Source organism: Montipora foliosa, chromosome 8 (assembly GCF_036669935.1).
Source record: "Montipora foliosa isolate CH-2021 chromosome 8, ASM3666993v2, whole genome shotgun sequence".
Taxonomy (NCBI): Eukaryota; Metazoa; Cnidaria; class Anthozoa; order Scleractinia; family Acroporidae; genus Montipora; species Montipora foliosa.
The window spans coordinates 10,784,625-10,797,554 of NC_090876.1; the positions used below are offsets into that span (position 1 = coordinate 10,784,625).

Below are 12,930 nucleotides of genomic sequence, written 5' to 3' on the forward strand. Positions count from 1 at the left end.
TTTTAAATTCTCTTATTCCTAACGTCAACATTTAAATCGCGCCAAATGGAGCATAACGAGCTTTCATTTTTCCAAAGGTGTAGGTGAACATTCAAAAGACTGGGAAGACAGTTGGTAAACAGATGTGTTCGTAGTTCCTTTTATCACGAGTAACTAAACATCACACAATAGTGCGTTGATTACCAGTCTAGTAATTAAAAAACCCTCAGCATCAGTTATTTGTTTCAAGTCTTTGTATAGGTTTTATGCGAACACCACGAAAATGCGTCGAAAAACACATTACGAAACAGCTATAAAGGGACGGTCTGGTTTGCGTGCGTCAGCATTCGCGTGACGTCAGCAATATAGTTCACATTTCTATGACTTGACCGCAGAATATCGTTTTAATATTGCTGACTTTGTGCTTCTGAAAGGTGCTTGAACCAGCTTTATTTAGCGCAGTTACCCTACTATCGCATCAAAGTAAAACAAGCTTTGAAGGTACACGTTTCCAAGAGAAGCACTGATGTCGGAGTCTCAACTGCAGAAGTTCTTATTCTTGGCATTTTTGCCTTTGGCTTGCTCAGTGACAGTCTCAACAAAGTACGGAGCTATCGAAGGCTTCAAAGCTTCGTATCCGAATGTCTCAGGTCCGTTCAAAGATGTCAGCAAATTTTTAGGCGTTCCTTTTGCTGCACCGCCGACTGGCGAGTTAAGGTTTAAAGCGCCACAACCTCTTCCAGCATGGAAACCGAATGTTCGCGAGGCCAAGAAGCATGGAAATGTATGCATGCAAGCCAAGCTTTTCGATTATGCCATGAGAATGTTCGCCTCGAATTTTTCTTACAGTGAAGATTGTCTGTATCTTGATGTCTATTCCCCAAACGTCAGCTCGAGTTTACCGGTGATGGTTTATATTCATGGTGGAGGATATCAGCTTGGATCGGCCATTACCTCTCAGAGCGACATTCTCGCCCTTCAGGGAGTAGTAGTCGTGATAATTCAATATCGCCTCGGTCCGTTTGGATTCTTGACGACAGGAGATTCCGCAGCTCCTGGAAATTTCGGAATGCTGGATCAGGTGGAAGCACTTAAGTGGGTCAAGGAGAACATTGCCAATTTTGGCGGAAATCCAAACAAAGTGACAATATTTGGGGAAAGCGCTGGTGGATCTAGTGTTGGCCTTCACCTGTTATCTCCTCTGTCTAAAGATCTTTTTCACCAAGCAATTGCAGAGAGCGGGGTGGATTTGAGCCCCTTCGCGACTCAGCCAAGTTCTTTTGGCCTTCGCTTCACTAAAGAACTTTCTGATAAGCTAAGCTGTCCAAGCAGCAATCACAACGTTATGGTGGATTGCATACGTGGGAAAACAGCCACGGAGGTTCAGAGTGCCGCAGAGTTAATCCCTCAAAGATTTACTCGTAAAATTAACTTTGCACCGGTCGTGGATAGCAATTTTCTTTATGATACACCAACGAATTTGAGACAACAAGGAAAATTCACAAAAGTCCCGCTTATGATCTGTTTTACTAGCCATGAGGGTTCTTTCTCTCTCGCTACTTTAGTTAACGATTCATTTCATCTCATGCAGAGCGTAAGCAACGGAGTGAAGCCAGCTTTGTTCAACTCATTTCTGACAAGCTTCGCGGACTCTGAAACTAACAGGTAAGAAAATTCTAGTCCACAGAGACTGAGATTCTTCCAGTGATTTTTCCGAGTGAGCACAGGGTCGTTTCCAAAGAGTGCCGAAACACTTTTGTCCCCAAAGTACTATCCCCTTGATTGGCGTTGCTTCCAGGGAACTTAATTATGTAACGCAACGGTCATAGTTTCAAATCTTTTCCGAGTTTGTCCGTGCAGTCATTGATTAATTCATTTCTTTCAACGATCCGCGCTTATTTTAAGAGCTTGTCTTTTGACTTGTTTTAGACCAAGAAAACGAAATAATTACAAATTGTATTTTAATTGCCCTAAAGTTCTTCGTCCTCAAGGGGAATTTGTGGCAAACGAAATACACCCAAAAAGAGTTTCGCCCGCTCGTAATAACAAAACTAAGAGCGAGCAAAATTTGAAGTCTACTGATCCATATACATATACAGAGAGTGAGGGATAATCGGCGACCTTTGCTCCAAGTTCGTGATTACAATTCTTGCACAAATCATCGAGAAGCTGAGCCTTAATTACTGACGGTTTATTGTTTGTTTGACTCTTAACGGCATTTTCCTTAACGTTACAATCACTTTGAACTGAAGAACATCGGAGTTAGAGTTACTTATTGGGGAGCGGCGCTTATTTACTTTTTTGTCCCAAATGCGGCTATTATTCGAGGGCGGCGCTTGTTCGGGGGCGACGCTTATTCTAGTAAATACGGTATATCAATTGCTTTCTATAAAACCATATCAAAGAAGAGTCCGGGCGACCACCGCCCGCCTTATCAGTACGGGTGAATAAGCTATCAGGCGAAATGACCTCAATCCTTTGCAAAGAAAACTTTAAAAAATTCCCTGAAAAAAACTAAAATCTATGACAATATGCATGATCACTATGATGGTGATGAAAAGGAACACCTACTTATGGCGACTCGACATTATCGCATCTTTCTCCACTTTACCGTCGGATTTTACGGCAGCTTGGTGTAGCTGATATCTCCGAGCATTTACGCCTTCCAACCACGATATGCCACAGAGGATAAATCACAACACCGGGAACTCCATGCCCTATTCTTTGCAAATAGTGCGGGTGCAGTGGGTTCTTTTGCGTCCAACAGGGTTATGATCATTAAAGGCTTGTGAGACGGGGCCTACGATTTATCGTCCTTTTCCCGGAGAAGCCCAGAGAGTCTAACCATTCAGTTCAGATGTCATTCATTACAAAGGCAGCACTTTGCCTTCAATTATTCAAAGACCCCGAGTGTTAGTTCGGTCGGAGCGGAGTTTTGATCCGCTGCGACCTCAGTCCCTCGCAGTAGTCCGAGTCATGGTCCCAAAATTTATCTCTTTCTTGTGGCAGCCGTGGTAAATAAGACATTTCTTAATTTTCTTTCTTCTTTTTTTTTTTTAATAGGAAGGGTACTGCTCACTTACTGGGAAATGCTTTGGAATTCATGTACACCCCATGGCCCGACAACAATGACAAATTCGCACTTAGAAGTCAGCTTGTAGATATGATTGGTGATTACCTGTTCTTTGCACCCAGTCATGAAGTCGCCGATATTCACAGCCAGTTCGCACCCGTGTACATGTACGAGTTTGCCCATCAGGCAACGTTGAGTACTTTTCGTACGGAGCCTTGGATGGGTGTAGCTCATGGAGAAAACGTGCCGTTTGATTTTGGGATTCCGTTGCTTCCGATGTTTTCTGCCCTCACCAGCGAAGCTGACCGGAACGTTAGTTTACTGATAATGGCCATTCATGTGAATTTCGCTAGATCCGGCGACCCCACGCTCGGCAATATTCCCTGGGAGAGATACAACTCATCTCACAGAGCTTACCTGAAAGTTGACCCAAATCCCAAGATGGCAGAGTCGTTTAATCCTCGCCGAATGGCATTCTGGAATGATTACTATCCGAAATTAACTCAAGTTCGGATTGAAAGCGACAAAGAAGTGATCAGCGGTGCCAGCAGGGGTGTTACCATCAGTGGTGTGATCGTCAGCTTTACCTTAGCTATCGTTCTAATGTGAGCAGACTTGCAGAATCTTGTTCAAAGCAATCCTTTTCACGGGGCTTCCCTGTCATATAATGAAGTTTATCAGCCGTAGCATACAGTCTGTGAAATAGAGGCAATGTTTCCCATTTTTCCCCTTGTCAAAACGTATTGCATTATGGGATGGGGCAATAGCGAATTATTTTCCTTTCACTATCCATAATTTTGAACTAATTAAGGACTTGCATTGCCTCGTGTGGTTACGAACGCTGTTCCATTCGCCACATGAAATTACCTAATTTTTAAACTAAAACTTCTGGTCGAATGGAAAGCGCCCTTTGGCAAGTCTATAGAAACGGCGAAGCCATGCATTTCCACGAGTTAGCCACAAGCGCGCAAGCAGAATGGGGCGAGGAGAAGAGCGCTTCCTCGCCCCATTCTTCTCGCCGCCTTCGCCGCCACGCCTGCACTCGCTGATGAAGCTTGCGTTACGTAACATGCAAATTCGTTTTGCGTCAATACGGCTACAGGGCGATTAAAGTATCGAAACACAATCGGGACTTGGGACAAAAGAGTTTTTTTTTTGTTTCATCCCATTTCTAAGCTTTCTCTGAGCCCTTTTCAATTTTTTTTCTTCTCTGTAATTCATATTTTGATTAAAAGCCACTGTAAATTGTTATTTCTGGAGCGCCTTTCTGGGCAAGAGACACTTTCTGTTACTTTTTAAACCAGAAACCTCGAATTGAAGAATGTTATTACTCAAAATGCAAATTCAAAAATTACATGACGTTTTCCGAGCCTACAGGCGTTGAAAGGCTCGGTGAACTTCAAGCTGGGTCGGATGCGATTAGATAATCTTCTGTTCAGTGTGGACAGTATTGGAAAAGCAGCTGTTCGTGTCTGTAACTGTGATTGCAAAGTCAACTTAACTATCCCATCTATACTTGAACCAAATGACACCGATCTCTGCAATCGGGGGAACGCACAGCAGTTCGTAAAACATTTTCCGCACGAAAAGTGAATTCAATGTTTATCAGGAGCATGCCGACCTTGGAATCTGGCTTATTGCCTCAGCCCCCCTCGAAGCATGAGTACCTTTTGTGTAGTCTGTTTTTCATTTCTAAAGGAGACTTGAAATATAACAGAGTGGGGGAGATGAATGTAAGGAGGCAAATTAAAGTCGTGCTACTTAAGCCGTACTCACGAGGCTAAATATGTCGTCGTCGTATTAATGGACATTAAAAAATGACTCTATACTTTCTTTACCGAGAATCAAACCAGTAAAATTCAAGCTATTTTGTTACCTACAGCTGATGATGGAAAGGATTAAAAAGGATTGATATTTGAAACATAATAATCAATTTTTGTTTCTTGTCTGGTCGTGGTGTTTACTAACTGTGAATCGCCATGAACGTGAACAGGTAATTTTGCCCTAAAGTATTTGATATCTTCTTCAAGTCTTACATATGCAGGAGTACATGTGTGAACTACAATACTAAGTTATGTGTTTAACTTAGTCGACCATGAACCGGCAGTAATATTATCGCGACAGTGCCTGTTTGAAGAGGTAGTTTTGTGCGCTTTGTGATAAAAACAAGACTTATGGATGCGCAGTTGTCGGAGGGTTGGTCCAAGAAGCCCAAGAGATTATTATGAAAGGCACCACGAGTCCATCACCCATGATGAACTCTTGACGACACTAAAATTTTGAAGTTCAATTAATGCTGCTAAAATCCCAATATTAATGAAGTCTGAAATTGCGGTGTCAACCTCCCTCGTTGTTGCTGTCTTGTTAGCAGTCCTAATTAAATTAGGTTTTTCAACTCCATCAATTCCGTGTTCCCTAAAAAAAATACACCGGGCGTCCTTCAAATTCTGTGATCCTAATTAATTAACACTTAAACGTCATTCACCTTCTTGATATAAATTGTAGACGAGATAAAATAACTTGTGTTGAGGATCTTGTTTTTTCAGTGCAGCCTCGAGGTTATACTTAGTTCTAATTGGGCCTTAATTGAGAGGTTTTCAAGCGAGTTTAATCACAGTACTATGTTGATATGATAGAATTGTCCCATGTTCTGTGATCGACTTACGCAGTGTTTGTATAGGAGCCATTAAGTTCTTCAACTGCCTTAAATAAACGATTCGTAACATTTTATCTTGATCGCGCTGTTGCATATCTCCGGTCAAAATTCAGATCACCAAGTGCTTCGCAGTTGGTTTCCTGACAAAGCTGAAGGAGGTCATTTGAATATTGAGATGAGGTGAGATCAAGAAAATCTGTTAATGAATAATCAATAACGTTACGTGGCGCAAACCTATCTGTCGTGAAAGTTCCCGCTTTTCATATAATTGTGCGGAAGTCTGTGACTCAGTTCAAGCTCAATCGATTGGCAAAGACACTCATCTGATGCACGGCCGAAGACAAATGCTTTTTGTCGTTGGAAAATGGAATTCTCGGAGGTCATCGCCATTGCTTTTTTCTTGTCCGCTATTGAACTCTGTCGAGTACGATGCAGAAGTGAAGAGGTAATAGTCACTACAAGATATGGACGGATAAGGGGGACAAGTCGTAACATTTCAGGCATCAACATACACATTCAAACTGTGTATAAATTTCTCGGTATTCCATTTGCCGCACCACCGACGGGACAACTACGGTTTAAGCCTCCACAAAAACAATCAGCCTGGAAACCCAAGGTTTATGACGCTTCTTATTTTCGCAACATCTGTATCCAGGATCCAGAGTACAACGCGTTTTTCTGGCCCGGTCTGTCCATTCAACAAAGCGAGGATTGTCTGTACCTAAATGTCTACACTCCAAGTCGAGAGTCGGGATCCGAGGAGCTTTTTCCTGTTATGGTGTACATTCACGGCGGAGGATACGAAGCCGGAACTCCTGCGGTAAGCCCCGGGGATTTGATTCCCCTATGGGGTGTTGTGTTAGTTACTATACAGTATCGCGTAGGTCCGTTTGGTTTTATTACGACCGGAGACTCAGTAGCCCCTGGGAATTATGGGATGCTGGATCAGATCGAGGCTCTGAAATGGGTTCAAGAGAACATCGTTGACTTTGGAGGCAACGCGTCAGAGGTCACCATATTTGGTGAAAGCGCTGGTGGATCCAGCGTTGGCCTCTTGTTATTGTCTGTACGATCTTATGGATTGTTTCACCGCGCCATTTCCATCAGTGGAGTCGATCTCTCGCCGTTTGCCATCGGATCATCAGCAGACCTGGTGAAGCAGAGCCTAAGGGTTGCGAAAACGGTTGGCTGTTCGTTGACCGGCTCCAAAAGTCAAATGATCGATTGTCTACGTTCTGTCGATGCACGTAGGTTTCCAGTAAATGACGTTAACGTGTGGAGACCCATAGTCGATGGCAACTTTCTGCATGACACACCCAGAAGTCTGAGAAATGAGGGAAAGTTCCACAGTCTCCCTTACCTGGCCGGTTTCACGAGCCGTGAAGGGTCGTATTTTTTTCCTAGTCTTGTCAGCAACGTGACCCCCGAAAATTTCCGAGAGTACACCGAGAAAATATTTTATAGCATTGGCAGCAAATACGGACAAAAGTTAGATGACAGTGGTAGTCTTCCAAAGTCACTTCTTGACGCCATAACTTTGCTATACACACCATGGCCGGATAAACTGGATCCCATCAAAATCAAAGAAGGGATATCCGATGAAGTCGGGGACTATACTATGGTAGCCCCAACTCACGCAGATCTGGTCCTGCACAGCGAAAAGGCGCCTGTGTATATGTACGAGTTTGCCCATCGTTCAAACCTTAATCCAAGCCCCTCGTGGAAAGGAATCGCTCATAAAGATGACACTCCATATCAATTTGGTTTTCCGTTGATGAATTTGACAGTCCTGCAAAAGTACGACGAGGTCGACCGAAACGTAAGCGACATGGTTATCACGCTGTTTACAAACTTTGCCAAATATGGAAATCCCACGCCGCAACCGGTACGCGGTGTAAAATGGGAAGGATTTAATTCCACCCACAGGGCCTATTTTCGTATTTACTCGACGCCGGAAATGGCCATCAACTTCCGGCCAACAAAGGTAGCGTTCTGGAATGAGTATTACGAGAGAATGTTGAAAGAGGGCTCCAACACTTGCCAATCAAGATCCAGAGCATCTGTAGGATATCTGAGTTTGCTCTGTTTGATTGTATGTCTACTATTTTTCTTTTCGAGCGAAGTTTGACCGGAAGAAACGTAGTTGTTTAAAGTGGTACTACGACCAAAAAAAAAAAATTTTCTTTGGATTTCAAAACTATGTTAACTACACACTAACTGACCCAAGTTTTAAGTTCTGATTTCAAAAAGACACCTGTTTATTTTAACTGCATGGAATTTTCTTATTTATTGGTCCGCCATTACTAACTTTAAAATCTTGAGAGAGCTGGTTCGAGGAGAAAATGACGTCAAAGACTCACTAGTTTAAGAATGCAATGCGTGTGTACGCGGCTGAATTAATATGCGCAGCACGGGAGTTCCGGGCTTTCAGACTTTTAAACCCGTGTTTTGCATGTATAATAATTGCGTTTACACACTGTAATTTTAAGCTAGTGAGTAAATGGCGTCATTTTCTCTAGATCCAACCCTCTGAGGTCTAATCGGTCAGTTTTGAACGTCAGTAATAGCGGAATGGGAAATCCAAAACTTATACTCTTTTGCCAGTTGGGTGTTAAGCAAACCCGTTTGCAAAATCTGAAGAAAAAAAGGAAATTTGTTTTTGATCATAGTACCACTTTAATAGAGTTTACCCGATACTTGTAAGGATGTTTGACTTGGGTGGAAATGAGCCGCCTTTGCTTTTTGAACTCAGCAGCAAACTGAATCGTTGACAGTATTGACATCTGTGAACTCGAAATCTGTGGACAATTGGGTCACACAACAATCCACACCCTTTTCCCACTTTACATCTTACTGTCAATTACCGGCTTGACGTCCTAAAAACTATTTACAATAATTCCTACTTTCCCATTTTGAAAACCTAGAAAATTATTTGAATGAAGTTGGCATTCCCTTCGCGACTTGTAAACACTGAAAATTCCGCCGTGAACGTGCCGTGACCTTAACCTGGCAACGTCAAACGGAAAAGCGTGTCCAAACTTTTCCGCGCGCTTTACCGTCTCGTTGTCTTTGTATGTGTCAGCAATCATCTTAGTTAAGGTGTCTTCAATATTTTATTACAAAATTGTTTTGATGTCGATCATAAATGTGTCTAACCTCCTAAAATGGTTTATCTTTTATATTTTAACATGTTACCAGAATGTTAGCAGTCCTTTCTAGTCAGTCGAGACGCGTGCTTGTTGAGTTTTGGGTAACATTGATACACCATGGGACAGTTCGGATCGCTTAGATCGGCTCCCTGTTTAGAAGGCTAGTGGTTCTCGTAAAATCGTTCGCGATCGCTCTGGTCTGCGACCAGTCGCCCAGATAGAACACGGGCGATCCAAACGATGGAGATCGCCCCAATCGCTGCAAGCATTGATGATCGTCTGTGTAATGTTCTTATGTAATCGCCCCGATCGTAAGGCCGCCATTTGATGTGACGAGAGGAGATCGATATGAAAACCAACCTTAAAGGTTTTCAGTGTTGCGTAAAGGTTTGGCATGCCAAACGAGCTGCACAACAGACCCTATCGAAGCTTGGGAATCTTGGAAACATTTATTCCTGATAATAGCAAATACTCATGTTTCGTTTAAAAAGAAAAGAGTGCGAAATTCATCTTCTGCACCCTGGCTCAACTCTGAAATCAAACGACTAATGGGGGAAAGAGATCGAATAAAACGTGTCACAATTACTACCAAAGACCAAACCAAATGGATAGAGTATAAAAATTGAAGAACCATGTGAATTATTATGCCTTCTTTCAAAAAGGACTCCTACCACTTCTATTTTGAGAGTAATATTGGTAAAGCAAAAGCCACCTGGAATGGAATCGACTCGATATTATAGAGAACTTGACAAAAACAAAACCCAGGTAACGAAATTGGTTATTAATAACAAAGACACCTGTGATCCCTACGAGGTCTGTAATACTTTTGTAATAGTTATTTTACGGACATTGGTCCAACTCTAGCCTCGATCCGTCAGTTTTCGAGATTTTATTAAACCTTCGCTGAGTTGAAACTAATACTGAATGGTAGATGAGGTATCTAAAATTGTAGCCAATTTATCTACAAACAAAGCTGATGGCCTTGACGGTATATCAGCCCGTCTTCCCGAGGCTTCTTTTCCTTTTACAGCTGCCTCCTTGACATACATTTTTAACTCTTTGATTTCCACTGGTATTATCATTTCCCAGTGACTGGAAAACCGCTAGGGTCACTCCGATCTTTAAGGCAGACCCAGCTAATTATAGGCCCATATTAGTTCTTGCAGTCATCGCAAAACTCTTTCGAAAAAGCGATTTTCAATCAGGTATATAAATAATTTGACGTAAATAAATTACTCTCTAAATTTCAATCTCAGTTTAGACCGTTGCACTCCACCTTAACAGCTCTTATTGATATGACTAATAATTGGTATCTCAACATTGACAATACTTTAACAAATGCAGTCCTGTTTATTGATCTAAAAAAGCATTTGACATCATTGACCATGAAATTCTTCTTTCAAAATCAGAGATGTATGGTCTCAGAGGCACTTCTCTCTAAACTTTTTTAGAGACTATCTATCTGATAGAAGGTCGTAAAACACAGGTTACTGTATTGGATAACATCCATTTTGAAACTACTGAACTACATATACGCTGTGGGGTCCCCTAGAGTTCAATACTTGGACAATTATTATTCTTATTATACACCAACGACTTGCCTAACTGTAACCTTTTATCTGATTTAAGTGCACCAGTGTTACACAATCTAAATCTGCTAAATGGGTAATACCCATATAATCTAAATTTAGATCAGTGGGTGCAAGCCATCTCAGATGATCATCCGAGTCATCCAACCATGCATTCACCGTATTTAGGTCTAAGCACCCATTTTGACTAGTGCTGATAAACTGTGTTTAAGTCTAAACGCCCATTCTAAGTAAGCACCCATCTTAAATCGATTATCTTTCAATATTGGTAATGGGTCTCTATGTAAATATTATAAAAGTTTGCCTTCATTCAGCAGCGTGCTTCGATGGTGTGATGGTTATCGATGATTCCTTAAAGCGTGGCTGACGGACTAGGTTCAACCTTTTTGTCATCCATGTCCGTCGATCATCTTAAACAAAAAAATTCCTTTTCTTCCCTTTTTTTTTTTTTTCCTTTTTTTTCCTGACGAGAAAATTTCTAAGTACAGGGTAAACTTCATGTAATTGAAGTGAAAGAGGAAACGCATATTTAATGAGTTGCTTGGGACTCGACACAAAATCTCGCTACCACCTAGTGACTCAGATATTTGTCTTGATGGTCATTCAATAGAAAGAGCTGACTCTTATAAATTTCTTGGTATACGAGTGGATGAAATGCTTTCTTGGGGTCCTCATATTTCTGAGGATAAACGAAAGGTTTAGCTAAGAAACTTCAGCCACTATATATGCCCCCAACAGTGCTCATAACAATCTACAAATCTCTCATTTTGCCACATCTTGATTAATGTAGTGCTCTCTGGGTTGGCATTGATACTCGGCTGGCTTGAGTAATAAAGACGAAAAATTACAAGGCAGAGCTGCTCGCATAATATTCGGAGCTGACTGGGATGTCAGATCCTCTCAGATCCTTTCGGACCTGGACTGGACGAGCTTCGCTGACAGACGTATACCAAACAAATGAAAACTCTCAGGTTCGAAACATTGAACGAACAGTTGCCAGAGTATATAGAGTGGTTTTCAATTGAGTGTCGAAAGTAATTAGTGAATTACTTTGGTTTTCCATTACTTCACTCGGCGATTGGTTGAAAGTTCTCGCGCCACTTTTTCAACCAATCAGAAGTGAAACCAAAACAAATCGTGGCTCGCGCGTTCACATTTTCCCGCGCTTTGTGTCGGCTACGTGTAATTACTTCGAGTTTTGATTGGTTTACTGGATTGTCTCCGTCCTTTTTGAATGGCGAAAGTAATTACTTTGGTTTTGATTTTACGCACTCCAAAGATTCGTGAATACCAATACTATCCACAGATACAATCTACGTGACTCAGAGCTAAATCTATTCATCCCAAGACCGAACTCTGAAGCTCTTTAACAGAGTTTTCGTCACAGGCGTGCCATTACCTGGAGCAGTCTGTCTAGTAAGGCTAAGCAGGCTTGAACTATTTTCTTACATTAGTTGATTAATTAGTTAGTTAGTTAATTAATTAATTAATTAATTAATCATTTTAATATTAAATTAATGAATTAGGTTATGCTGTAAGACTTTTTAACTTAGATTATTGCGAGTTGTTGGTAAATTTAATTTTTAGCTTTTAGGTAAATTAGATTGGCCTTAGATTGTTATTCCACTATTTTTATTGGAAATAGTAGTGGTAATACACGGCTCCAAGGGAAAGCATTTCTTAGTAACATGGACTCCATGGTGAAATACAATTTTTATTTTTATTTTTTTTTTTTTTGACGAGTCAGTCTAGGCTTACGGAAGTTGTGTACAGGCCCGGAAATGCTTCCGGCCCGGAAATGATTCCTGGACCAGAAATAATCCCCAAATTGGACCGCAAATTATCACTGGACCGGAAATGGTTGCCTCATCAGTAATTAAAAATGGAATGGATTCAAGAATTTAGAGAGAAGATTGAACTTAACATATTTTTTTCCTTGTAAAGCAGCAGTCGTTACATTCAAACGCTTAGCAGCTAAATTTTGCAACTTAAAACTTACAATGCAGCAGCTCATTGCAACAGAACAATTTTCCTGTTAACTTTAACATGTATACTTTTTCTATTCTGCGATTACAACGCCCAAAATGTGAAGGAATTGTGCAACACTCGAAGTAAACAAAGTAAATTTTAATTTAAGTCATTTAACACTACAACTAAAAAACAGTTAACCCGGAACAGACTTTCCCCTGAAAATGAGCAGCAACATCATTTAAGCCGAACTTCTGTTTTTTCCTTTTTTTAGCTTTGTGTTCTTTTTCAGATTTGTCATTAGCCCCTATAGTTACACGGTAAATACCAGGATACGAAGCGAAAGAAAGCATAAGGGAAAACAACAAATTTAACCGCGCCATGTTGCCACAGAAACTCGTCTGAATAATGAGTTCTGTTCTCTCCCGTATCGCTTTTGCAAGACAATATCTTTAGTTTTGTTGTCACGCATCCAAAAAAATTTCCACGTGAAGTGAATCTACCGATTCAAGAACA

The 12,930-nt window shown here is 41.2% G+C and overlaps 1 protein-coding gene across 1 annotated transcript; it reads left to right on the plus strand.

Moving 5' to 3' along the window:
* Positions 1-366: 366 nt before the first annotated feature.
* On the plus strand, positions 367-7,966 carry LOC137968249 (uncharacterized). The gene is made up of 3 exons (XM_068814860.1): positions 367-1,644; positions 3,043-3,657; positions 6,000-7,966. The coding sequence occupies exons 1-3, from the start codon at positions 506-508 to the stop codon at positions 7,834-7,836; spliced, it is 3,591 nt and encodes a 1,196-aa protein (XP_068670961.1). The 5' UTR covers positions 367-505; the 3' UTR covers positions 7,837-7,966.
* The last annotated feature ends 4,964 nt before the right edge of the window (positions 7,967-12,930 follow it).

Excerpts from the sequence above, each read along its gene's own strand:
- LOC137968249 (XM_068814860.1), top strand. The coding sequence starts at position 506 with ATGTCGGAGTCTCAACTGCAGAAGTTCTTATTCTTGGCATTTTTGCCT. Across the intron at positions 1,645-3,042 it reads GCGGACTCTGAAACTAACAG|GAAGGGTACTGCTCACTTAC; the intron begins GTAAGAAAATTC and ends TTTTTTTAATAG. Across the intron at positions 3,658-5,999 it reads ACCTTAGCTATCGTTCTAAT|TTCAAGCTCAATCGATTGGC; the intron begins GTGAGCAGACTT and ends TCTGTGACTCAG.